Below are 27,681 nucleotides of genomic sequence, written 5' to 3' on the forward strand. Positions count from 1 at the left end.
AGGGATGGTGCCTCACCCACCTCCCTAGGCAGGCCATCCCAGTGCCTGACCACTCTTTCAGAAAAGAAATGCTTCCTCAGGTCTAATCTAAATCTTCCCCGGCGCAACTTGTGGCCATTCCCTCTCGTCCTGTCATTATTTATCAGGGAGAAGAGGCCCACCCCCTCCTCACCACAACCTCCCTTCAGAAAGTGGTAGAAAGGACAAGGGGAAATGATTTCACACTGAAGGAGGGGAGATTTCAGTGGAATATAAGAAAAAAGTTTTTTTTTAAATCAAACTGGTGAAGCACTGGAACAAGTTGCCCAGAGAGATGATGGATCCTCTATCCTTGGAGACATTCAAGGTCAGGATAAACAAGGCTCTGAGCTGCCTGATTGAATTGTGGGTATCTCTTCATTTCACAGGGGTTGGACTAGATGACCTTTAAAGGTCCCTTCTAACTCAAACATTTCTGAATATCTGAATGCCTGTCACTTGATGAAAACAAAAGAAAACAAGTAATGTCACTCTGGAACAACATAGACTTTCTTGCATTTCCATGTGTTCTTTGTTTACGTGTACATACACTAAAATGGATAGAAACAGTACAAAAGTTTATCTTGAGACAGCTTTTAAGCATTTTTGAAGGTTAGTCCTCTTTCATCTGGCTGGAGCAGCATTCTTCAGTGGAAGCTCAGCATTTGATTACTGACTCTTATTATCCACAGGAAATTGAAATAGTACTGCAGAACCTTAAAAGCCAGGAGCAAGTTTCCTGTATTGAGACATTAAAAAATGATCCAAGTATATTAAGCTGAAAAAGGGCTTTTCTGCTGGCCTTCACTTTCCCCCCCACAACCTTTGTTTTATTATTATGGATAGATCAGGCTTAGAAATTAAGTGATGTCTAACTGGTCGCTCCACTGCAGTTGTGTTATAAGTTACAGAAGTTTTGTAGTTTTCATGTTCCCATGTCATTTGTCTTCTACAGGAAGTTACTGATCCTGAAAAGGGCTTTATAGAAGAGGACAAAGTTACTTTTGAAGTCTATGTTCAAGCAGATGCTCCTCATGGAGTGGCGTAAGTACCTTTGCTCCAAAATAATTTTTGATTCTACTATTTTTATATTGCTTGAGGTTGTTCAGGTATTTTGTTAGTAATAGTTGTAGCTCATAGGACATTCTCATTTAGTCACCTTTAATTGATGAATTCTTACAAAATATTTTTTGTTAATCACATAGAGATCTGTCTCAAGGTTAAATTTCAGTATGCATTATTCAGCGCAGTGTTGTGAAACTTTTACTTTTGTACATTTGTTTTGTGATTTAATAGCTCTGCAAATCTAGCCTCAGTGTTTCTGATCTTGCAAGTGATAGGAGTTTCAGATGTAATCAGGTGACTCTGCTGTCTAGCTTGCCTGGGTTTACAGCTGTTTAAAAACAGCCCTGTCTGAGTCACTGTGCTTCATGTCACATAAAGAAATTGGTTCTGCTGAAATGTAGACTTGTCCTTAAATGTATAGCTCTGGGTTCCAGCATGCTTTCATAGTAAATAATTTGTCTGCCACGTGGAATGTGTTTTAAAAGAAAATTTATCAAAATCACAAAGCGTATAATTCCAAAGATTGTTATTGTTAGTACTGGTGTTTGTGTTGTGTGTTCTGTGTAGCTGATAGCTACAGAAGTGGTACCTTAGAACAAATAGTCTTTGTTGCACTTAATACTCTTCTGTCTTGATCATATCCTTAATTGATTGATTTTCATCTTTTCTAGGTGGGATTCAAAGAAGCACACAGGATATGTTGGCTTAAAGAACCAGGGAGCAACTTGTTACATGAACAGTTTGTTACAGACTTTATTTTTCACAAATCAACTACGAAAGGTAATTAGTTTGTGGAAAAAAAAGAAATGAGATCGCTGTATATAGAAGTGCTTGAAAACAGAGCTGTCTGTCTCTTTTGCCTCCATCATCGTACAGAAGTTATGTGGTCATGTACATCGTACTTCATGTTGAGCATAGGAAGCTTCCTTTTCTAGTTTGGTGAGCATAGGCTCTTGGTTTTGTGAAAGCAGACAGGATACCTGGTGCAAAGCTCGTGTTAAGGGATGTTTTCTAGCAACACTAAGCATTAAAAAGTCCGTTAATTGTGGTGGGAAGGGAAAAAAGGTCTGATGCTATTTCTCATAGATCTGAGGGAGTTTTCCTTAAATTGAAATGGAAAAATCAGTTGTGATTTCTCAATCCATATAAACATCATTAAAAAAAAGTGTGACCATTTGTTTTGGTTTTTAATTTGTGATGTGATTGAATTAATCTGACATGGTTTGTGTGTTTGTAGTAATGAAAACGTTGTAATTTCAGTAGTTTAAACAACTTTTATATTTGCTTCATTTGTATGGTTTTTATTTACTACAGATGGTACTTTGCTGGAAAGAGCAGAATTTTGAAGTGTGGAATTAATACTTCATGAAAAACAAGATGAAAGATAGTAGATCACATGTAAACTTAAAATAATACAGTAGCTTTAGTGAGTTAAAAACATAAATTGTGACTTCTTATTGGAGCATGGCTAGCTGGAAAATGCAAAAATACGCATATGGGAGGTTAAAAGTATAAATTGACACTTTATTTTATTGGTATCTCCTGTTGATCCTGCCTACTTCATTCATCCACTCTTATTGCTTATTAGCATTCTTTAATTTAAACAAGTTTTCAACTTCAGTTGTTTTTTAAGGAACTTTTATCATTCTTAATTCTTGATCTTATGTCATTGATTTTTGTAGTTTACAGCTTCTACCTGAGTTTTTAATGTCTGTGTTCTTGCCATTTGTGGTTATTTATCTCTTTATTTATCTCTCTTAGTGATAATTAAGTGTTCTGACTTCTGCTTTCCTCTTGTGTGTACAAGGTTGTTTGATTAAGCTTTCTTTGCTCTAAAACTTTCCTGTCATTGCACCGACTTTCCACTGTCTTCTGTCTTCCCCTGACTTATTATTTGTATCACAGTGACCTGCAAGTGTTCCTGTTGAGATTTTTCTTTTGCGGTGTGCTGTTTAATCTGAAGTGTGAAAAATAGCATGTTGAGCTCCAATAACCTGTGACTGAGATCTTACCAGTGCCACACACAAGAAAAAAATACTTGATTTGCTTTACATGGTGGCCCTGCTCCTTTTTAGCAAGAGGTGTAGTTTGTGCATCCAGTTTATCATTTGTTTTAATGCCTGGTCAGCATTGATGTTTGTTTTTTGACTTTTATTTTTTTGGACAACTTCACATTGCTCTTGAAAGAAAGATGTGTTTCTATAATAGCTACATCTAATCCAATTGAGTAGTTCCTTTCAAGAATGTCTGGTAGTCAGTAAATCAATATGTACCATGACGTAATCTGCTGTGAGAAGAAATTCTTTTTGTGGTAGAGATTTGTTTCAACTGAACTGATCTTTTCAGGCATTCCCCTGCACTCCTTCCTCAGACCCCAAATAGATACCAGCTCTTAGGGATCCTCAGTATCTGGAGAGTGACCGACTGAGATAGCTTAATGTACTAGCCAAGAACTGCAGCTTCCTTTTGGAAACGGTGCCAGATTCTGTGCCTGTTCTCCAGGTTTTCAGAGCACCTGAAAACAGAAGAGTCAGTAGAGGATTTTTTTTTGTAGGCAGTTTTAGTACTTACTGTTAGAGATAGGAAGAATCAGTAGCTGACTGATCTGAAGAGAATGAATCTCTGTAATGTTTGTTTTCACTTGGAACCAATTCGTTCCTTTAAAACAATTAATTATCACTAATTCCATTATTTCTGCTAATCCTCTGTGCTTAGAAGAAGTAATACTTTCTATTACTGTTATTCAGACTTTTGTTAACAGAGGTGTTGCTGTCCGGAATAGAGCTGGGGAAGCATGTATGTACAGGAAGACAAACCTCTGAAGCGTGGGGGAGGATTAATGCAGAGATCTCTGTGCTTTGTTTCCAAACAGCAGGTGGAGGGTTCTTGGGTATCTGAAATGAAACATCTCTTCCTTAGCAACTAGGTGGCTTTGGTGCTAGGGAATAAAGCAAAGGAAGTTGCTCTCCAGAGCACATATTTGTGGCTGGCAAATGAATGCTACTGGCAAGGGACAGTGGTGGCTTTCCAGGTGGGAAGCCCGAGGTTGGTCTCAGGACGTGCTCTGTTACTTCCCATGCCCGTTGTCAGTGCCTGCAGCCCATCAGTCTCTGTTGCTTTGTCCAGGCAGTTGTACCGTTCTTTGCTGGTTCTCTTGAACAGCTCCCTGTGTTTTGTGAGCACATTGCACAAAGCTTATAGCTCTGCTAAAATCATAAATGTGTTGATGCAATACATTCCTTCCTGATCCAGCTCTCCTTAGTTCAGCTAATATATTTTACCTCACCCTCAAATTTAATGCACAGTCTTTTCTTCCCTTCTTAAGTAATTGACTCAGCCCTAAGCAGTGTCTTCAAGCTTACCTGTGTCATTCTTTTACCACATAACTATTCAAAGATTTTCTCATATCTGTGTCTGGTGCTTTTAGCCATTGCATGTACACATCCCTGTCATTCTTTGGTGTTCATTTCCTGGAGGAGCTTTTCAGGTGCTAAAGATCCTGCTTTTTTCAAATGATCAAAATGCCTGAATCCTTGATCTTGAGTGAGTTTTCAAAGTTTGGGAGGGCAAAGCATGAAAAAGAAAGGTTTGTGAAGGACTGCGTTTGAAGAGTGATTTGTATGAGATTGGAGAAACACGTTGCATTTTGAACAGTTGTTTCAGTCATATATATACAACCAGAAGGAAAACCAAGGAGTGGCTGTATGTTAGATGTTAGTAATTCGTTAGAACTTCAGAAGAAATAAAATGGGTGTTTTTATTCAGTAGCATCTGAAATGTAGTCGTTAAAAACAAATTTTAAGTGATTATTATTTGTTGATTATTTGAGAGGTGCAGGAATGGACTTAGTCATCAAGATGACACATGAGGAAACCAAATAAGAACTAAATGCAAAGGACCTGATTTTGCTTAATTGTCATTGTATTCTGAGCTCCTATTTATTCATTTTAAAAGGAGATAGCTACAGCGAGAACCACTAGGTTGAATTTTAGCCTCTGTAATACCACTTGAGTTTGTCATGAAGGATATTTAGCATTTGAATATTTATTATTCATAAGTAAATACAAACATATCTTTGGAAAATGTGTCTGCATGGGTTTTATTGGAATTTTTTTCCTGAAGTGATTTTCACACTCTATTTGCTTAACTTGGCAGCATGCTCAGTTTTTGCTTTTCAAGGAGCATTTACAAGATACTGAAAACAGTGAGCAGAGGCTGATCAGATTCAGGAGGCTTGGAACGTGGTCGTTTGAATACTACTCATTCCCATACTGGCTGGGGAAGGCCAGCTCATAAAAGGGCTCATAAACCAGGGTTAGAGGGAGGTTAAAATAATTCTGCAAGATGCTGACTCATCTTGATGTTAGTGTTTTCAACCGAAAAATAACTCCTGTAAAATCAAAGGGATAATTTTAGCTATTGATGTTTAAATTGGACTTTGCCCAGATCAGCATAGTTAACTGTAACTCTGCATTAGGATAATGAAAATAGAGAAGCAGATGAAAGCACATATATGTAGTTCTTACGGCTTATTGGAGTTGGTTTGAAACTGCATGTTCTGATCTGAGGAAAGAAGTTCTCACAACGGTGAGGTCAAACCGCACAGCACGTGTGCAGAGAGCTGGTGGGGCAGTGCTCCAGGAGGGAGCTGGGGCTCAGCTGGGCACGGGCTGGGCAGCAGGATGCTCAGAGCACGGTCTGTGAGCAGGAGCCCATGGAGCCCCCCACGCTGCCCTACTGCCTGCTGGAAGCTCCATGGCCCTGCTTGGCCCCATGGATCACCTGCTGATGCGGCGTGATCAGAATGACCTGATCGTAGCTCAGTGAGGGTGGCTGGGTGCTTAACCTGCTGTGCTGCTGCGAGACTGTGAAGAGTTATGGAGGCTCAGCAGATAAAACTTGTTCATAAAGATTAACATTAAGGTTGTGTTTTTGTTTTTTTCTTTAAATATCAGTTGGTGAAGGTGATTTAAGCAAGCTTTGAGATCTGCAAATGCAGAGCAAAGGAAGATTACTCAAACTCAGGTGGCAATCATTCTGTTTCTTAGCAGGATGTTTTCTCCTATAATATTTAATATCAGTGTCTCTTTTGTGTGTGTGTGTGTGTGTGTTGTCCCCTTTCAAAGTTGTCTCAATTTTCTTTCTACATTCAGAATTTTTAAATGAGCATCTCCCAGTAAATGCCTTCTCCTTGCTGTTACTTCTCCATAGATATATTGATGTAAAATTTCAAAATCAAATCTCATTTTCCTACCTGTTTGAACTTTCCTAATGCCTGCTGGTCTATTTGTGTAACACTTTTGTTTTCAGTCTGGTATAATTAGTGAATTGATTTGATGAAGCTGTTTACTCTGTTTGCTAGGCAGTGATGCTGTTCAGTAGGAATGAATGTGTCAGAGAATCTCAGGGCTGCCTTTGGCATCCTTCTACTCCACCTAGGCCCTCTGTTTTCAGTCTGCTTATTCCCTTTATGCTTTCATGTGTTTTTTTCCCCCAGTGGAGGTGGTGATGGTCACACAGAGCCAAGCTAAAGCACAACACTGAACTTATTTTCAAAGTCCTGTAGTGCTATCCAGTATATCAGATTCTACTGTGATGATTGCATAGACACAGGCACACTGAGTTGTTCGTGTGCATGGAATGCTTGAGTGTATTTACTTTCCTAGGGAAGAATAGGGGAACTATTCAGATAACTTTACCATGAACTGAATCAGTTGTTCAGATCTTTGTAACCACTGTGATCTAAGAAGATTATTTTAGACAATTAAAGTTTTCACATTACAGTAAAAGATGTTATTTCAAACTCTTTTGGAGTGATGATTAAATGAAGTTGGATGAAGTAAATCACTAAAGACAAAAGCATGCATTAAACGATATGAGGATTAAACTCCTTCCCTTTGATGCTAATTGAACTAAATACTTTTTCAGGCTGTGTACATGATGCCCACTGAAGGAGATGATTCATCCAAAAGTGTTCCTTTAGCATTGCAAAGAGTGTTTTATGAGCTGCAACACAGTGACAAACCAGTTGGAACTAAAAAATTAACAAAGTCTTTTGGGTAAGTTTCAGAAATTTGACTATTTTGGAGCTGTAATAGGTTTTATATAGTATTTCTTCGAAAAGGTTTTATTTAAATCAGATTTTTTAGAGAGGTGCAGAGAAACGTTGATATTCCATGTTAATGTTAGCTTTTCATAGGTAGCTTGATAGGTTTTTGTGAATAATCAGTACCAAAGACAGCTGGTTCAAAAGCCAGATTTTTGGGATGCAGTCATCAAACAATCGAGCAGTGGGATTAGAATTTGCCTTACCTGAAAATCGTGTGACACATTTGTCTAAATAAAAATCAGGACCACAGTGCTGAAACGCTGCAGTTGAGGTATTGTTAATGTCTCTTTTGTTTCCATATTAAACCTAGGGAAATAGTAGTCTGCATCTCCAGATTATTTCAGCACTGCTGCCTGTTACAGCACTGTCTTAGGACTTAGCAAAGATATTATCAGTCAGTATGCACACACACACACAGTGTTTCTTCGCATTTTCTTCAGTGTGGCTCCCTCTTTTCTTCTATAAAATGTCTACTGAATCATGGATTTTATTTTCACTTCCCTCCCAGTACCCAGTTCATTGCCTGGTGTTTCTTCACTGTGGTACTACTTCCTGTGGGGTCGTGTTACAAAACATACTTTTGTATCTGGAGCACACAGATGGAGGACGGTTGTGCAGTATAGCCGTGCTGAGAATGGTGGTTTTGTTGTTGGTTGTTAGCTTGGTTTTTACAGTAGCTTGATACTTCACGACCCTGTAAATGGGGAGAATTTTGTAATTGAGAATTGTTCTAAAAGATTATTTGCATTACTCCATTACACGTGCATTTGTAAGCTAATCATTTGTAATGGTATTGAAAAGATAATTTGAAAACGGGTTAGAAAATTAAATGGTGTCCTCCACTGAGCTGTCCCAGTGTTCAGCATAACAATCACATTTGTGAGGTCTCTGATTCTGTTAAAGCTGAGGAAGTGCTCTGTCCTGAAAGATTCTTTGTGCCCTTACATCTGTCCTCATCTTCACTTTTTGGGGTAATTATAAAATGAAGTTGGTAACCTCAGCACTGTGTCCGGTGGCATTCTCTTCCTACTGGCACTGGGTATGTTTAGTTTACCAGCACTCCTGCTATCCTGTTACACTAAAAGGATTTGCTGCTATTGTAAATTCTTCATCTTAAGTTAGTATCTTAACTGTGTCATCTTCAGTGGCATTAAGAGGTCGTTGCTGAGGGTGTTGCACGAGCTTAATTTTGTAGCTGAGAGCAGGTTTTTGAAGTGTGCTCCTGTCTGCTTTGGTCCTTGGGAAGGAATTTTTGAATGTGGCTGAAGATCTGTTGTGGTTTCTGGGTATTTTTCCCTCCTTTAAATTACAGGGAGAGTTCTAACTTGGTGGGACATAGCTGCATGCTCTGTAGAGCTTAAGTTTTTCTGGGTCCTGTGACTTTTTGAGGAATGAATAAGCTTGGTTTCTTTAGAAGAAACTGATACTATTCTCAGAAAGAGCCCTTTTTAAAAAATCCTAGAACTTTTTCTTGGAGTTTTGTTGTCAAGTGCTTAAAGCCTACAGATTCAGGAGGTTATTTTCCATTCCTAATTATCCAGTGGATGAGTTCAGTGATCTCGTTCAAATGGGGACCCCACACAGCCGTTTCAACCTGCTTTTGGGAGTAGCATGCTGCAGTGTAACGGTGCTGATGAATCGCTGGGAGTGGGAGGAAAAGTAAGGTTAATATTGCTCCTGACTGCCCCTCTGCTTCTGGCTTCAAGAGCCTGGGGTTGAACGTTGGGGTTGAGCCAAAGGGCTCACGTGGACGCCTGTGGTAAATATAGCTTATTTTAAATAGTGGAAGTAATGACTGTTGGAAGAGGAGCTGTCGGAGACCTGAATTCAAGAACGCTCTTAAATCTGAAGAGCTTCCGTGAGAAAGTGTTTTGTGGTGAAACAGAAAACAGCTCCTTTATACTTCTTCCCTTTTATTTAAAGCAGGGGCCCTTGCAGCCTTGCTGCAGTGTGCACCTTGGCCACTGAGGAGGCATTTGAAGCCTGAGTTTTACTTGCCTTATTCACACAACTGTTTGCAGATGTACAACACAGGTGGTGTGGACACATTCAGTAACGTGGATCTGTCCGTGGAGTTACTGTGCATCCAAGATTAACTGCTCAGATGAGCATGAAGGAGCCACTATTTCTTATAAATCCATTTGCTTCTTCTGGTGTGCATAAATTTGCCTTGAACACGGCTTAACTGCACATGAAGGGCACTCAGTGCAGAGGCAGTGAGAAGCACGTTGAGGAAACTATTCTGACAGCACTGAATTGCTCCCAGGCCTTTTCTTAAGTGTTTTTCAACATGAACTGAGAATGGGTTTTATACTGGAAGCATTCTGCTAGCAAGAGCCTGACCCTAGGCACTTCCAATGGCTTGGGCTGCTTTGCCCAGTGCCTGTCCCCTGGACTGCAGAAAGAAGGGAGATGGGTGTAGAGCAGCTTGCCCACGTGTTTACTGCCCATTCTGCTCTGAGCTTGGGGTGCTGAAAGGACAAATGGATTTGGGAGCGTACTGTGGGCCAAGTAAGCACTACAGAACTGAAAAACTCATGCACCAGGCAGTACTATATCTTAGAGTCTATGTGTCTTGCTATGCATTACATCTTTAATCTGAAGAGAAGACATGAAAATGTCTTCTGAGCTGTGATCTTTCTTTATGATGTAGTAATTTTGTATTGATTTCTCTTGTAAAGGTGGGAAACTTTAGACAGCTTCATGCAACATGATGTCCAGGAGTTATGTCGAGTGGTATGATTTTGCCATTTCTTACTGACATGTCTTGATATTGTTTTTGTATGTGTAGGTTGCTTAAAAAGTTGTACCTCTTGTTTATTTCTTTGGAAACTACAACCAATTCAAAGAGTGCAATAGCACTGTCTGATAGAGCACATTCTTAGTTACAAAACATTATTTTTCAACAGTCACCACCATTAGCTGTGTGTTTCTGCCAGCAATGAGCAAGAGCCTGAATGCCATGCTCATGAAAATCAGCACCAGTGCAGGTGACCCACTGTCACCACTGCTGTAATGCAGCACCCACTGCCTCCCTGTGCTCACATCCACTGCTTGGTCCCCATAAACGTTCAAGTGTCAGTGAATGTGGCTGCAATTTTTTCCTCGTGGAGTTCAGCCACACACCTTCAGTGTCAGACACCATTGTGTCAGAGTGCCCCTCTGCTGCCATCCCAGCATCAGCCTCTGATGTCATGGGCCAACATCATAAGATATGTTTTGGAGCAGTCATCGTAATGCATATTAGTAACATTCCTAGTGATACTGACACTAATTAGTTTAAATCTAGTCAATAAGTCTTAAGAGCTTTTGCCTTGGTTTATTTATTATTTTTTAAGAATGGGATTGGTTGTGTCCTTTTGAGGGTGAGGAGTTCGTAAAGCATGGGGAAGGCTGAAAATGAATGGAGTATGTGAGTAGCCCTTAAATTGCTGTAGAGAGGAAGGTAGTTTTGAAGATAAAAGTGCATCATTACCCCTGTAAGATTTTTCAGATGCAAAAGATGATATCTGAGGTGGTCCTCAGAGTATTTTCCAGGGGAAGAGGTGGATTTGGAGGAGTAAAGGAGAGGCCAGTGAGAATAGACTAAAACTTTTTATGGAAGTAGCTTAGTGTTTAATTAGTGAAGCAGTTGTTCATATGTGATGAATGAATTGGAAACTATGTGTGTTTATCCTGTGTAAAAAAAAAAAAAAAAAAAACCATCAACAACAACAATAAAAACTTGATTTTTCTTTCAGCTGCTTGATAATGTGGAAAATAAAATGAAAGGCACATGTGTAGAAGGCACTATTCCTAAATTGTTCAGAGGAAAGATGGTGGTATGTATTTAGTCTGTTAATGTTTTTTAAAATTAACTCTGTAATTTGTATACATTGAAATTCTGTCATGTTTATTTTTGTTTACAGTCTTATATCCAATGCAAACATGTAGACTATCGATCTGAACGAATAGAAGATTATTATGACATCCAGCTAAGTATAAAGGGAAAGAAAAATAGTAAGTGATACGCTGAAATATGCACCAATGAAATACTTCAACATGTTGGGCTGTTTTTTACCAGTTAGTTTAATACATGCAGATTTCAAATTTGTTTGTTGTTGCTCAGCGCTTTAAAATATCCTTGGTTTAATATCAGAGATTTTTTATTTTCAGTCTTTTACCCCTTCTCCCGTTTACCTTTCTTGCTTCTTCCCTCCTAATTAATTTCTCTCAGATGTTTTCATAAAACTGAATTGGAGGGGTTTTATTGGTGTAATAAAATTGATTACGATGCCATCTTAGTAATCGTAGTGTTTCCACAATAGGTTGTCATTTATATATGGAGATTAATTTGTGGGAAATAGATAATAGCCATAGCAACAATAGACCATAGCAACAAGCAAATAAAAAGAACAAACTAACCAGAGTAATCCTAGTAGTGGTCCTGTATCATCACTGTACCAAGTACTTGGCATACAAGACATGGAAAAGGATGTGTAAGACTCCAGCAGACAAAATTGTCTAGCTTGATATTTAGCAGTTGCAGAGTGAGAGCAGGAGATTTGGCAGACTGCTATGAGTGTGGATTTAAAATCTGTTGAAATTCCTATTTTTGTCTCTACAATTTTTGGTGTGCTTCTTGATGTTCTTAAACAATATAGCAATAAAGACAAATATTCCAGTATGAGCTCTGAAGTCTTAATGTGTTACTTGATGAATACCTTAAGCCCCCAAGCTGGAGTAAACTTACATTTTTCTTCCTCTTTCCCTAATGTTCACCAATCTTTTTCATTTAGTTTTTGAGTCCTTCATTGACTATGTTGCAGTGGAGCAGTTGGATGGTGATAACAAGTATGATGCAGGAGAACATGGCTTGCAGGTATTTTTATTCTTTGATTTTAAAATTTATTTCTGTGTCCTTGATAAAATCAGAGTTGTAGTACCAAAGAATTGTGCTAGTGGTACAGTGATTTGAGGTGGTTCTTCTTAATTGCTTTTAGGTTTCTCAGAATGGAGCTTGGACTTGACAACAGTCCAATCAGTAGTAAATGTGGCTTTGGTATTTAAAACAAGTCTAGTGACAAGAGTGATTTTCATGATGAGTTTCTTCTCTACTGAGAATTGATCTAAGACCATCCTATTTGCCTGCTGAAAAAGCAGCATAGCTCTGAAAGTTGCATTGTGAGGTCATTTTTCTGTCATCATCAAGAACATCAAATGAACCTATGCAGTTTTAATCATTTATCCACGTGCATGTTCCTAAGCCTTCAAGTTGCACTTCATTGCTTCCACTGTAGGAAGGAGAACTCCTTCCCTCCCACATAGGTCTTCTTTTTGCAGATTCCATATAGCAGATCTTGTCAGTAACATTCTGTATGTTCTTAGGAGTTCTCAGGAAGTAGTGTTGGTAGCCAACTATCTGTTGGCAGGGTGCAGTGGACATAAAATTCCTAACTGGTCAGAAATTAGTTTTTGCCTCAGTATTTTTTGAAATTTCATTTCTACGTGACTTGCTTGTAGTGTAGAGATATTCACACGTGCTGGCATGAGTGACTTCAGTTTAAGTGAAGTGATTTCTTGGTTAGCGATGCTGCTGGAGTTGCTCCTGGAGCATGGTGCAGCATTAAGACAGTTCAGAACTGCGTTGCTGTGTCAGGCCTTTAAAACAGAAGCCCATAGGAGAGTGTCTGCAGCAGATGAGTATTTTAAATTGCCAAAAATCGTACAATTTCAGCCCTATGTTTCCTTTAAAATATGCAGGAGGCAGAGAAAGGTGTGAAGTTCCTAACACTGCCACCAGTACTACATCTACAGCTCATGAGGTTTATGTATGATCCTCAGACTGATCAGAACATCAAGATAAATGATAGGTAAGTTTTTGGTGGATTTTTTCAGTTACAGAATTTGGACTTGTTGATGTATTTTATATTAAAAAAAATAATAGGAATAAAAATAATTTGAAAAGAGTCTACTCATGAATCTATTCCAAGAGGCAAGTGCGTGTGTAGGTGTATGGTAGAGGTCCCCCAGAAGTGCACTGTCTAGTGTTAGGATTCGGAATGACAAATGGAGTACCTGATCACTTACAGCTGTGTCTATGATAATGTCTATTTTAATTTCCTGTAAAAACAGTGTAAAACCTACCAGTGTATTCATACCCTAGATAGAAATGTCACTGTAACTTGTTCAATTTTTGTCATTCTCCTTTGGCTTAAGTATTGGCTTTCTTCTTCACAGCATGCATCTTTTAAATGTCTAATTCTCTTCAAAAAACAGGTTTGAGTTTCCAGAACAGTTGCCACTAGATGAATTTTTGCAAAAAACAGATCCTAAAGATCCTGCAAATTACATTCTTCATGCAGTTCTGGTACACAGTGGAGATAACCATGGTGGACATTATGTTGTTTACTTAAATCCAAAGGGTGATGGAAAAGTGAGTATTGAAAAACAACTAAACCTATCTGTGTTCTGTAAATAGATGCTTGCTGTTTTCATGATGGGCAATTCTTTGCAGTTGGTGTTTGCTAACAGAGCATGCTGGTGTGCTCACTTAGTGAAGTCAAATGTATTTGACTTGTCTTGTATTTACAAAAAGAAGTCAAAGCAGCAGCCTTGGTGTCTAGTTTTTGCACTTCAAAGAGCAGCTTGTATTTGGAGGCGATAAAGACCCACTTGCCTTCTTAAGAGAAGCACTTTCCTATTTGCTATTGGCTTCCAGTAAAAGACTGAGGGAATTCATTCAGTCGTGTGTGTGTGTGTGTGTGTGTTGAATTTCTGTAGCAAGCAAATTTCATCCAGCATTTCTTTAGACTGACTTCATGCTGAAGCAAATGCTGAATCTTTCTGTGACTTAGAAATTCAGCATCTTTGCATGTCCAACTGTTACGGGTTTAGGTGACTTGATCAGATCAGATGTTTATGGGTCAGGTGCCTCTTCCCTTGAGCTCACTGGGTTTCTGTGTAAATGACTACACAGGAAAAGGAATAGTCAGGTTTTACTGTGAATGTATCCCTCTTTGTCCTTCACTCTGAACTGCTTTTATGTTTTATTTAAAATTTCCTGTAAAGTACTTTAAAATTACAAGGAATTACCATTATCTACATGTTCTACTGTTGCACTGTGGTTTTTGTAAAAATGAGGTCACTTATCTGAGCTTCATACAGCAATGCTAAATACTTGAGGAACAGTCTTAACGTGAATTATCTGAATAATTATCAGACTAAAAACTTTTGATATTTAGTGCAGAATGCTCAAGGGCATCGCTTGAGGTTTGGTTCTTACGGTCTCCCCAGTGCTGTAGCAGGTAGCACCAATGAGGCTCAACTACATTTTTTTGAGCTGCTGCTTGAAGACAAATTTTGGTTACCCCGGAGAGCTGTAGATATGCCAGAAGTAGGATTAATTTGTCATCCAAGAGCGTGCTTTTTATGTGTAAAATTACATTTATATAACATTTTCTCTAGTGGTGTAAATTTGATGATGATGTTGTATCAAGATGTACAAAGGAGGAGGCGATCGAACACAACTACGGAGGCCACGACGATGACTTATCTGTACGGCACTGCACGAACGCGTACATGTTGGTCTACATCAGGGAATCAAAATTAAGTATGTATACTCTGCATGTGTTCCAAGCTAGGTAGACCTACTGCGAGTTAGGGCTGTGTTTTACTTAGGAATTGTGGACAGTCTTGGTATACAAAGGCTCCATTAGTATAGATGGATTCCTGTAGATTCTGTGGGGATCCACCATCGTTTCTCTCACTTGGGGGGAAAGTATGTTCTAATCCTCTGCTGTCTCATCTCAGCACAGTAAGTCAAGGCTGTATTGGCAGAGTGCTTTAGCCTTAACTGTTTTGTAGGGCGGAAAATTAGTGACTTAAATCACAAAATCTAGATTTAATCCATTATAAATATGTAGATTATCTATGTGAAAAACAATTGAATAGTGGTAAATATATTTTTTTAAGCCTGAAATGAATGTTTAATTCAGAAGTCTATGATACTTATTTCATGGAAGCAGTGTATTTTGGCTCAGGACAAAAAACACTACTTTTGCCAAAATACGATGATACCAAATCGTGTTTTTAATTAAAAGATGAAAAGGTGCTCGTTTTGACATAAGTCAGAGGAAGTCAAGTGTGTATGAAAACCCCATTTGATGTAAGTTTTGAAATGATAGCATAAAATCTTCTTTGTAGGTGAAGTCTTGCAGCCTGTCACGGACCATGATATTCCTCAACAACTTGTAGAAAGGCTACAAGAAGAGAAGAGAATAGAGGCTCAGAAGAGGAAGGAGAGGCAGGAAGCTCACCTCTACATGCAAGTGCAGGTCAGCTTTGAAACAGATAATAAAATTCAGAATATTGAGCACCTGAGACAGATGTTGATTTTCAGCTTTTGAATAAGCTTGGAAGTAAAGTTTTCACTGAGACAATAATTTCAGTCCTTCTGAACATGTATATATGTGCACTGAGTACTAATGAAATGCTGCTGTGCTGGGAAATCAAAGCATGTTATAGGCATTTCTGCTTTCTCTAGAAGCCCAGGAAGTTAACTTGCTAACAGGGAAAAATAGTAAGTTCAAGTGAAAGGGAAAGGACTAAGTTATTTTAAAGGACTGCCCTGCCACTGTGCTTCTGTCTCCTTCAGGAATTATTTTCTAAGATTAGAATGTATCTACCCATAGGCAGCAAGGCTGGACATCTGCCAAACTGAGCTCATCGAGTAGAAGCAGAAGGAGAGAGTGCTTATATTTGCAATTATCTTTTTGGAAAAGCCAGATGGGCTAAATTGTTATGAATTGCCTTAAGGAACCCTGTTTATGGCTCTTTCCAGAGCCCATCTGGTGAAAGAAAACAAAATCCATTTTCCATTTGAGTCTATATTTCTTAGCATTTTCGTACTGGAGTTCAGAAGTGGAGATACTGGTGAATTTAAGCTCGTTCAGTGCTACATTTACAGAAGGGCTATTTTCAGCAGGAAGATTGGCAGAGTTGTACTGTGTACTGTGTGTCTTGTCAGTTTCAGCTGCAGCAGGTGCAGGAAGCATCCTCCTTGCAGTACACAAAGTATGCTGCTTTTTTCAGACTTTTTTTTAAGTGCCACTGTTGGAGTACATTTCCAGGATTGGGATCTAAGTGCTACAGCTTCTGAGTGCTAAGTCTTACTGTTCAGGATTTGTAAGAATTACTGATCTGACTCAAAAAAATTCATTGTGGTCTCTGTACTTAAAATTGCTTTGTGGAAACACAAAATGAGCAGTGTGATACCATCCAGAGAGCCACTGTCATTGCATAGGAAGTTGTCCTAAGATGATAGTGTATTGTGGAGCTGAGTTAATATAAACAGTAACCTTTAAATGTAAATTTTCAGATAGTAGCAGAGGATCAGTTCTGCGGCCACCAAGGCAATGACATGTATGATGAAGAAAAGGTGAAATACACTGTTTTCAAAGTATTAAAAAACTCCACGCTGACAGAATTTGTTCAAAACCTCTCTCAAACAATGGTAAGCTTTCTGTGCCTGACTGTATGTGTTTGTTTTAGTACAATGTGTTCGGTTTAGTCTTCATCCAGTTCTTCTAAAATGCAAGTTCTGTTTTGGTTCAGTAAGCATCTTAATCTTTTTTGTTTCCTGTCACAACTTTAATTTTAGGGATTTCCCCAGGATCAGATCAGATTATGGCCAATGCAAGCTAGAAGTAATGGAACAAAAAGACCTGCAATGTTAGATAATGAAGCAGATGGCAATAAAACAGTAAGTATTCACTGATAAAGAACATTACTTCTGTATGTCATCTGTGATTCTCTGTTGGATTTCAGAATCTAACTTTGAGACATCCGTTTTTTAAGGGTTTTAATTTAATCTCCGTCTGGTAAAGTTTTATATGGGAGAAGACTAGAACTTGGTGACTTCTAAGGTCTTTTCCATCCCAAGCTATTCTGCAGATTCTGTTATTTGAAATAAAGTAGATTTATTTGAAGGGAAGGAGGACTGTGGTGTGTAATTCTTTCCGTGAAGAGAAAACATCATCATAATTTATATGCTAGGTTTTGGACATAAATACCTTCTTGAGTCTTGTGCTGTTTGGACAGAAACAATGCATTTAATGAAATACATCGCTCAAATTTTAAAATATTGTGCCAAAGTAGTACAGATAGTCCTGTGTGTTTCCAGAGTTAATTTCCATGCATTAACAGTGGTAACTGTAGGTATATTTTCAAATGAAAAAGAAATAGGTCAACTTTAAGTATAAGATATTATCTGGCATTATTTCTTTTAATAAACTTGGCAAACTTCCTGTCATTAACACAGCTAAAAGAAAAAAATCTCTCCCACTCAGAGAATGTGTCAAAAAGTTTTGTATCTGACAAAAATGAAAGTGTCAATTCATATTATATTCTCCTGAGACTTTTTTCTTCTTCCCCATCTTTCCATTTAGATGATTGAGCTCAGTGACAATGAAAATCCGTGGACAATATTTTTGGAAACAGTAGATCCAGAGATGGCTGCTACTGGAGCAACATTGCCCAAGTTTGATAAAGATCGTAAGCTCATGTGCTAAGTCTTGAGTAAATGCAAAGTCTTTGGGTGTATCTCAAGAAACCTCGTGCACTCCTGTCTTTCAATGATGTCATTGATGTACTCATCAAGCTACAGTGCTGAAATTAGTGTTTTCTTACACCTTTTTTTGCCCTCATTTCTCCTTAAGTGGAAGGCATGTTTCAGGTGTTATGGGAATAACTAATTTATTTTCTATAAACATATGCACACATATATATATATATATTCAGTATTTAAGGATGTTTTACGGATATTAATCAAATGAATAAAGACTTCTTACAGATTAAAGAAAAATATCTAAATGATTTTTCTCCAGACATGGTCAAATAAGACTGAGTTAAATCTAATTTTTGTCTTCATTTCTAGATGATGTAATGTTGTTTCTGAAGATGTATGATCCAAAAACTCGGAGTTTGAATTATTGTGGACATATCTACACACCTATATCCTGTAAAATACGTAAGTTATAAAATGTAGAGACAATTAGATTGTGTTCCTGCTTTACTTGCAGTAATAGATATTTTATTGAAATCAAAGGTATGCCACAGTGTGCAACTGTTATTTCTCCTAATGCCTGTGCATGTCCTCTGATGGTTTTTTCCCCTGATGTAGTCAGTGAAACTCTGCAGGGCTGTGTTTTCTTCACACAGCATTGGCTACCAGTTAACTTTCTGTTACAAATTCTTCTGAACAGGAACTGCCGTTTCAAACTTGCTGTTAAGTTTTGTGATACGGTATTGCTCCCTGTTTTTTCATTTGCATTTCAGATAGTTTTGCAGAATTAACTTCTGCAGTTGCGTTTAAAATACTCTTGTGCAACTTTTGGTAGTGGTAGCCTGAGGAAGCTGCTCGGATTGATCTGGCTGTGGGCCTTATTTTTCATGAGTTCACTGAAAGAATTCAGCAAGTGCTCACTGAGTTGTAATACATTTTCATGTAAAATATTTCATTCTGTTTATCTGTACATGCTTTCTGTGTTTTTATTTTATCCATGTGAGTTTTTCAAAAGGAGGTGAAAGTGCTTTTCTGGAGGGTGTTATTTAATCTCTTTGATATTGGATGAATGTTTGTTGTTCAGGTGAAGTGGAAGGAAACCTTAAAGACTCTGTCTGGGTTGAATCTCAGTATGGGAAGCTTTAAACCTTGAAGGCTCCATTCCTTAGAAAGGCATTTTAAAATTGTTTTATGACAATAGAAGGAATAGATTTTCTGTTCTTTTGCAGATTGGTCTTGCAAGCAATGCAACACATTTCATGCAGTCTCTCTTTTCCAATAGGTGACTTGCTTCCAGTTATGTGTGAGAGAGCAGGATTTCCACAAGAAACTAACCTTATCCTCTATGAGGTTTGGATTAGACTTTTTTATTGTAAAAGCTGTAATTACTGTGCCAGTAGTGAGCTTCCCTTAAGGATGAATTGCTCTGTGGTAACATTCTGATATGTAGGTAATTACAACAAAAAACAAGTTTGAAATGTAAAAAAATAACCAAGGTTGAGATGTGAAACTTGGTATGGGAGATACTGTGCTGCTAAAATTAGTAAGCTTAATTGGTATTCTCCCATCTTTCTTTTAGAATTTTTTTAAGAATTTGATAATGCCAAATGATAAAATACTTCATGATTTTGACAGAAGTTATTTTTAAAGCAAAGTTTTGGTAAAAAATACTAGTCAGCTTCACCAGTAGCAGTGAAGTGTATCTGAACGTTAGCTAAGATTATATTTATCTAAAATATGTATGTCTGTACATACGTATTTCTTTCTGTAGATGGAAGGTATTAGTTACCTCATTTGATTAAGCTTACTATTGTGACTTTCACTTTTGTCTCTTGTTTATTCTGTGTGATTCTTGTTCTTCCTTGCAGGAAGTTAAACCCAATTTAACAGAAAGGATTCAAGACTATGATGTTTCTCTTGATAAAGCTCTTGATGAACTCATGGATGGTGACATCATAGTGTTCCAGAAGTATGTATTTTAAAGCACCAATTTATTGCTACAATTAAATCACCTAGTTCACTTTGAAAGCAGAACTTCCTTTAATTTAATGCTTTCACAGGAGTGAGGTATAGTTTTCCAGCAGTAACCATATTCTCAGCAGTTCTTATTTGATCATTCCAGGAAGATAGATAGTTGTTTTTTAAGTACCACATCGCATCATTTTAGGAAATTCATCCTTGTGTAGAAAATACTCATAAATATGAAAATAGGTCTCACTCTTACTGAAGAGTGTGGTTCAGGTTCAACAATTCATCTGAGTTGTGCAGCTTTTCACTTGAAGCTTCCGTAACTCAGACAGAGAAGAGCCTACCAGAAATTCAGGTCTTGGGCTCTGACCATTGCTACTGTACAAGCTCTTGACTTGAAGCTCCTTTCACCTTAGAACTAAACTGCTTTCCCTTTTTCCTTTAATATGTGCTCACGTTACACTCCATATTGGTCTATGGTGATTCTCCCAGTTTGAGCGTATGCAATTCATAGGCATACTGGTGCTTCAACTGGAGTTTTCTCCAAGGCAAAAGGAGAACTCCTGCTCCTTATATCCGTTAAAGGGATCTTTTGTAAGCTTGTCAGGGCTATAAATCAGCATTTCTATGCTCTCACTCCTGTTGGTCACACCCAACTGTGTTGCTCTGTTTTTCTCCATGGGCTGACAGTGGGTGGAAGCCAGCTAGTCTATCTTCAGCACTCTTACCCCAGATTATGTGAGATGAATGTATTTCTCATGTCATGCCTTGGAACTCGCATTCCCTGTTGACCCAGTTGGTGTTATGCACCTTTGGCTGGCTGCTGACTTCTGGGTAAGTGCACAGCTTGTACCCTGGTGCTATTTCTCTGCTGAGAAGATAGGGGTGCCAGTCAGTAGTGACCCAAACCAGCATCTGTGCAGGTGGTTTTGCTTCTGTGGTTCAATGAGTGCTCTCCTCTGTGCAAAGTGATTAACACAGCAGTGAGTGGAAAGTTTGGCAACCTTAATAAAGACGTGCACTGATGTGCCAGGGTGGAGAGGGAGGGAAGAATACTGCTGGAATGCTGCTGTGAAACAAGTGGAGTCAGCCTATTGCCAGATTACCAAATGGTCCAGCACAGTGTGCAAGTGCATTGCTCTTGAACTGCACAGAAGGATTGAGGGGTGTGAGTCACTACTGACTGTACTGTTCCACTGTGTCCAAGTGGCGGCTCTTTAAAAAGATTTCTTAACTTTCTTTCTGTATTTCTCAACTGTCACTGACTTACTGTAGAACCTGTTTTTAAGAGCCCTAGCTACGTGTATGTGTAACAACATAATATGTAATGGTACTGTTGTTTGTCTGCTCTTGTAGGGATGACCCAGAAAACGATAACAGTGAGCTGCCAACAGCTAAGGAATACTTCAGAGACCTCTATCATCGTGTGGATGTCATTTTCTGTGATAAAACCATCCCCAACGACCCTGGTTTTGTTGTTACTTTATCCAATAGGATGAATTACTTTCAGGCACGTATCCTGTTTATTTCTCTACATTTATTTCTTTGTGATGAAATTGGTGTCTGGATTGGTTCGCAAAGGCATAATAAATATTTTTAGAGGAGAGCAGTTAGATTTTTATATATTACGTGCATTGTAGTAGTTAAAAAGAGAGTCACTAATGCTTGTGAGGAGAAAATGCTTAAAATACTAGTTGTATTAATAAAGAGTTAATTGACAGCAGAATTCTTTACGAACCATTCTGCTCTAGATAATCTAATGAAATGATGGGATTGGTTTCTAAATGACACATGAAACGTGCTCAGTTTATTTAGCTGTTAATAGAGGAATACTTGGGTAGCTAATGATACCTGTTTTCTTCATAATTTAGCATCGACATCAATTTTATAGACCAAACTGCTGCTTTCTTCACACAGTGCTGTCTAAGACTCAGTGGCAATAACAGACCAAATTTGTTGTGTTCATAAAAGATGATAACAGGGATTTTTAGAAGAGGGAAATTTAACAGTGAAACTGTTTTAAAAGTTTCTAAAATAAAGTTGGACTTGTCTGTCTAAAGCCTGATGATCAGGTCTATTTCCCTACAGTTCTCATGTACCTGCTTTGATCTCTTTCATGCACTTTGTACATAAAAGCAGATCAAATTTTACTGCCATGAAAAATGGGATCTTTGAGCACCTGAATGTATAAAGTCAGAGATTATTTTTGCTGTCCTTCCTCAGTGTCTGCTTCTCAGTGACTCACTTGTTTCATTTCTATACTAAGTTCTTTACAGCTCCTTTTGGCAAGGGAAAACTAGGCAGAAGATTCCCATTCTTTCTGTGAAGCTGCAGAATGAAATACTGAGGGGAGTGACGTGGTGGTATCACCAGCAAAATAATTCCCTTTGAGTGAATTGAGGAGTCTTGGGGCTCTTTTGCTTATTTCCCAAATAATTATATAATTAAAACAAGATTAAAGCTATCATAGTGGATTTTTTGTCCTTTTGGTGGCTGTGGATTATTGTAGTGAGCGACAAATTTCCTATTTTCAAAATCTTGCCTCCACTCATTGTTCAGAAGCTATATACGTGGAATTTCTTTGGCCTTGGAGAAGTAAACGCACAGAATTTGTGTCTCACAGAATTTCTGTAGCACAGTATTCTTGAAGTTGTACAATGAACGATTGGAGTTGGACCAGATGACCTCCAGAGGTCCCTTTCAGCCTTAACCTTTAACCGTTGCGTGTGCAATGATTGTAGTGCAATGTCATAATTGAAAAGTTGCAGAACTTACACAAAACTCTATTTGCAGGTTGCAAAGACAGTTGCACAAAGACTTAATACAGATCCAATGCTATTACAGTTCTTCAAGTCTCAAGGGTAAGACAGATTTTCTGTGTGTGGTTTTGTTTATTTTGAAATGTGTTGTAGACACTTAGCTCCAAAGTAGGTAGGCTGCAGTTAATCTGTAGCTTGTTTCAGGTTATAAAGCATTTATTTACCAATAAAATGTTGGCACAGCACGTTGCCAAAACAGTTTAGTGACTGTTACAGTGGCTGACACTGGAGACTCCATGAATTGCACATTTTGTAAGAGTAAGTAAAATTGAGAGACAGAAGCATTTTAAAGGATCCCTGTTTTAAGAACATTTCTGAAGCCGTTAGTTTTTTCAGAGCTTTATGTATGGCTGAAATTATTAAACTAATATACTGTTTCAGTGAATGGTGATTTCTGGAACGGAGGAGACTAGATGCAGATCTAGGCAGGATTTTTGCTGCTGTTTAAGTGCAGGAGTTACTTGACTCTGACTTTTATTTTTACTATTTATTTGTTGGAAGTCTGCAGATGAAGAAAGTTAATTCCATCGTGGCCAAACAAAATACAATTACTGTGATCTCACACACCTTCTGAAAGGGCTGCTTCTGTTTAAGTGGTGCTTTCTGGCACAGTTGTAAATTCTATGGATTTGAATCCATAGAAAACAGAATATTTGTACACAAACTGCATCAATGTCTTGTATTTGTGGAAATGTAGAGGGCTCTTTATTAACCTGCACCCTTCCTCACTAACAAGCCTGTCCCCATTTGGACAGCTCTGTAGATTTTACAATGTTGTGGTCACTCTGGAATTCTGCAGTGTCCTCTGACTTCACAAATTAATCTTTCACAACCAAAAGCATGTGACTTCAGTGCTGCTGTAGTAGTTTCAGAGGAATGTAGGTCTGCCCCTGCAGGATTAAAGGTGAGCTTTTTAACATCCAGGAGAGCTAAAGCACACAGTCACTGGAATTTCTGCTCCCAGAGCTTGCCTGTATTTAAAAAAACATATAGTTGCACCAAATACAATGCTGCTTATGTGGAACTGGTAGCCAGGAATAAATTTAATTTACTGTTTGTGGAGAGATATTTAGGATTTTCATTTCTCTTCCATAGTTATAGGGACGGCCCTGGTAATCCCCTTAGGCATAATTATGAAGGTACTTTAAGAGATCTTCTGCAGTTCTTCAAGCCTAGGCAACCTAAAAAACTTTACTATCAACAGGTAAGAGTCTTCTGTTTTTGTTGGTGTGAGTAAAAAAAATAAAATACCATCTGCCCTATACAAAGTATGCCTAAAGTGTTTTTCTTTTCTTCTTTAAGCTCAAAATGAAAATAACTGATTTTGAAAACAGAAGAAGTTTTAAATGCATATGGCTAAATAGCCAATTTAGGGAAGAGGTGAGTGAGGCTGTCTGTTACTCCTGTTTGTTACTACTTTTTCTAGTCCAAGTTGATAAAGCTGTGGTTGTGGTGCAGTTTACATGCAGAAGAACAGCAGGTTAAAAGAGGGCTGTGCCTTACACAAAAACCGTGCCAGTTCTTAACAAATTTAGAAGATAAAGTGGGTATTCACTTCAGTCATTTGTATTTTGTAAAGATGGATTTTGATGAAGAATCCAGTGCATTCTGTGCTTCAATGTGGTGGATTCAATTCCACATTTTTCTGATCACTCCTCTGTTCTAAATATCCCACAGGAAATAACAGTATATCCAGATAAGCATGGGTGTGTGCGGGACCTGTTAGACGAATGTAAAAAAGTTGTAGAGCTCTCTGAAAAAGGTTCAGGGAAATTAAGGTAAGATTTTGGTTTTCTTTCGTGTGGATTGTATGCAGAAAATTATCCATAGAACTTAGTGTTGTGAAAACTGTTATCAAATGAGAGGTGATACTGTGTTAAAAAGTTTCCAGATTCGCTCTGAGCTCTACAGAATAAAAGTATGAACCTTATGTAATTATTCATCTTTTATTTCATTAAGTTCCAGTCTTGAGATGCTGAAGATTCATCAGTCACAACTATTAACTCACAATTAAATATTAGTTTCCAATTCAAGTATTTCATACTGTTCACTTCTCAGGAGCGAAAAGTGGCATCGTTTTCTTTAAAATGATTTTGAAAACTCTTGGACTGGTAAAAGTGAAAATAGATTCTTCCACCTTTTTTTTTAACGCTTTTTTTAATTTGTTTTTAAGGCTGCTAGAAATTGTAAGTTACAAAATAATTGGTGTCCATCAGGAAGATGAGCTCTTAGAGTGTTTGTCACCTGCAACAAGTCGAACGTTTCGAATAGAGGTAAATGCTGCTTTAAAACTTGCCTTTGAACAGAGAAAGTCTTTCAGGTGGTTATCATCTTTTCCTGGGTGCTGATTTTTCAAATACAGTGGTTCTTACAGCAAGCTACAGTGCATGATGATGCATGCATATTTATAAAGGTAATATCTGCTGCCCTGTCCAAGTTCCATTCCTTAATTTGTGACATAGGTTTATATAACAATATGTGAGCAGTTGGCAGTGTTCTATCCATAGGGTGTTTGCCTTCTCAGCAGTAATTCCAAGGGATGTCTGGGGGCTCATGATATATATTTTTATGCTGAGAACCCCCACTTTCATATGCAGAATTATATTCTACAAGACTGATTCAGTTTCTTTACAAATCAGTTTCTTCAGCCAAATCTTAACTTACGCTGTAATTTCTCTAAACCTTTCATATGTTAACTGGTCTCTAAAATTGGAAATAAAAAAGCATAAACTTCTTGTGTGAAGTTGTAATGGCAAGGTGGCAGGAGAAGGGCTGTGATGGTTTTATGACTAGAGCTGATGGAAGATTTCATGTCAAAAAATCCACTTGGGCAAACCAAGAGAGTGTCTGCTGAGTGTGGGAGACTGCAGTGATGCTGTGATGGGTGAAGACCACGTGGGGGTGGGGAGGCTCAGGCAGGGCTTGGTCAAAGAGAGTGCTCATTATAATTGTTTAGATTGAGTTGTTTAGCATCACTAGCAATACAGTTAGCTTTAGCTAATTGCAGTCATATTATTATGTCTGGATCTAGGAAATTCCTCTGGACCAGGTAGATATAGATAAAGAAAATGAGATGCTAATCACAGTGGCACATTTCCACAAAGAGGTTTTTGGGACATTTGGAATTCCATTCTTGCTGAGGATACACCAGGTACGAATGCCTTTCTTTTCTCCCTATGGGATAATATTTATAGTGGTTCCTTAAAGTGTAGTAAAATTAACCAATTAATGTAAAAATACATAGGAAAAATCCTATATGAAGGTTCTGCGTTGTAAATGTGTTTTTGTGCTTAAATCACTTGTGTCTTAGTTCTTTGCATATAAAGATTGTTTCGTTTTTCAGTGAACCTTTGGTAGATTTTCCACGTCAGACAGACTTGAAATATCATTAATGTAATATTTGATTTTTTTTGTTTGTTTCATTCTAAAAACTAAGCAACAAAACCCAATAGCAGCAACAACTTAAAATCCTACTGCTAATACTGTGTTAGGAATACCAGTGTATGCTTGTTGACAAAAGTGCCCAAGCCATGGTTGCTTGTCTTCTTGAGATGCACTGTTATGGGAAATGGTTGTTTACCTTTTTGAACGTTACCTGTATTGATACAAGAGCTGATTTTTGAAGGCTAAATCAAGTTGGTCTGTCTAATGGTGAATCAGTAAGACTTGCAGGTGCTGGATTTTAGCAAGTTGTACACTGTTAATTAGTTACTGTAGTGGGTGATGTTGACACTCCGGTGATCTTGGTGAAAACAGAGATGAAGGTAGGCAGAGTATTCTGATGTAACTCCAGTTAGAAAATACTGACAGCACCCCCTTCGGTTTCCTTTTTTTTTTTGTAAATATCTTGTTGTAATCATCAGGGTGAACACTTCAGAGAGGTTATGAAGCGCATTCAGACAATGCTGGACATACAGGAAAAAGAATTTGAAAAGGTAATGACAACTTGGCGGTGAGTTTTATTGCTGACTGTAGAGTCTATAATGATTTAAGCAATTGGAAAACTGTAAATTTAACTGTAGGTGTTGATCAGTAAACTGTTATTCTGTACTGGAGAGAAGAGATTCTCAACAGAACAGCAGAGGAACCTGAAAGAGTTTAGGTGTGGTATGAAAGCTCAGCTGATTCTAACTTCTGTCTCCTTCCTGAACTAGAGCTAACTTAGTTGAACCAGGTTGCTGAGGATTTTAACTAGCTGCAATCTTAAAACTCCCAAGAAAAGGAATTCTGCCACGTTCTAGGCAGCGTATTTTAGAGCTTTACTGGTGTCATTTTGGGGATTTCTTTTCTTACATGAGATCAGAATTCATTTTGCAGCTTGTGATAATTACCCCATGTCCTTTTGCTGTGCACCTGGGGGATAAGGGCATTGGTCTTCACTGTGTCACCCATCAGTTAATGGAAGACCAGGTGCCCATTGGCCTTTTTTGGGCTAAGTAAACTCATTTTCCTTAGCTGCTTGTATGCCTTGTGCTGCAGCCTCGCTGGGCCTTTTGCTGGACTGTCTGCAGTTCCTTGCCAGTTTGTTTACCCTGGGGAGCCTGATCCTGGACACAGGATTCCAGATGCATTCTCATGATTTCCAGACTGTTCATTTTATCCCACTGTCCTAGTAGCTGAGGAAGATCTTAAACAGGGTTGACCTTAGCAGAATGCCATTCATAACCAACTGCATGTTAGACTGTGAAATTAGACTTGGAGGCTTTATTTCAGTGCAGTCTCTTAACAGTTTTCATCTTTTTTGTAGTTTAAATTTGCAATTGTAATGATGGGCCGACACCAGTATCTCAATGAAGATGAGTATGAAGTGAACTTGAAAGATTTTGAGCCCCAACCTGGTGAGTTCTTAAACGTGACTGTTGTTTTACCTGCTGAAGTTGCTTTGACAGTTGTTACAGTGCAGTTACCATGAACGCAGAATCCAGGAACAGAGCAGTTATTTTTACTTCATGTATGTTATATAGTAACTAAGCAGGTATTTGTATATACTTGTATCCACACTTAACTTCTAGTCTTGAAAATACATGTTCTATAGAGTATGAACTACTTTATAATCTGCTTGCACGTTAAAAGTTTGCATTTGTGGGGGTGCAGACCCATTTGGTCACTCAGTGTGCTTTACAGAAGAGTTATGATGTCACTTGCACCATGTCTGTATT

General features: G+C 38.2%; 2 protein-coding genes across 3 annotated transcripts in view; both read left to right on the forward strand.

The window, feature by feature from the left end:
* Positions 1-27,681, forward strand: part of CARHSP1 (calcium regulated heat stable protein 1) — a 172,678-nt gene that overhangs the window by 79,182 nt on the left and 65,815 nt on the right. The gene's annotated exons all lie outside the window — the stretch shown is intronic.
* USP7 (ubiquitin specific peptidase 7) overlaps positions 1-27,681 on the forward strand; it is a 71,680-nt gene that overhangs the window by 40,326 nt on the left and 3,673 nt on the right. For both annotated transcript variants that reach the window (XM_065732314.1, XM_065732315.1), the window contains exons 5-30: positions 974-1,062; positions 1,755-1,863; positions 7,012-7,142; positions 9,874-9,928; positions 10,933-11,013; positions 11,101-11,191; positions 11,971-12,053; positions 12,935-13,044; positions 13,451-13,607; positions 14,639-14,783; positions 15,377-15,507; positions 16,551-16,685; positions 16,833-16,934; positions 17,620-17,725; positions 18,108-18,200; positions 19,018-19,085; positions 19,604-19,704; positions 21,060-21,213; positions 22,497-22,564; positions 23,618-23,726; positions 23,825-23,902; positions 24,200-24,300; positions 24,696-24,795; positions 25,554-25,673; positions 26,386-26,457; positions 27,270-27,360. In XM_065732314.1, coding sequence (XP_065588386.1) covers positions 974-1,062; positions 1,755-1,863; positions 7,012-7,142; positions 9,874-9,928; positions 10,933-11,013; positions 11,101-11,191; positions 11,971-12,053; positions 12,935-13,044; positions 13,451-13,607; positions 14,639-14,783; positions 15,377-15,507; positions 16,551-16,685; positions 16,833-16,934; positions 17,620-17,725; positions 18,108-18,200; positions 19,018-19,085; positions 19,604-19,704; positions 21,060-21,213; positions 22,497-22,564; positions 23,618-23,726; positions 23,825-23,902; positions 24,200-24,300; positions 24,696-24,795; positions 25,554-25,673; positions 26,386-26,457; positions 27,270-27,360 — 2,680 coding nt within the window. The remainder of the gene's footprint in view (positions 1-973; positions 1,063-1,754; positions 1,864-7,011; positions 7,143-9,873; positions 9,929-10,932; positions 11,014-11,100; positions 11,192-11,970; positions 12,054-12,934; positions 13,045-13,450; positions 13,608-14,638; positions 14,784-15,376; positions 15,508-16,550; positions 16,686-16,832; positions 16,935-17,619; positions 17,726-18,107; positions 18,201-19,017; positions 19,086-19,603; positions 19,705-21,059; positions 21,214-22,496; positions 22,565-23,617; positions 23,727-23,824; positions 23,903-24,199; positions 24,301-24,695; positions 24,796-25,553; positions 25,674-26,385; positions 26,458-27,269; positions 27,361-27,681) is intronic.

This window comes from Cyrtonyx montezumae, unplaced genomic scaffold, assembly GCF_038088225.1.
Source record: "Cyrtonyx montezumae isolate F1298 unplaced genomic scaffold, pur_monq_1.0 scaffold_16, whole genome shotgun sequence".
NCBI lineage: Eukaryota > Metazoa > Chordata > Aves > Galliformes > Odontophoridae > Cyrtonyx > Cyrtonyx montezumae.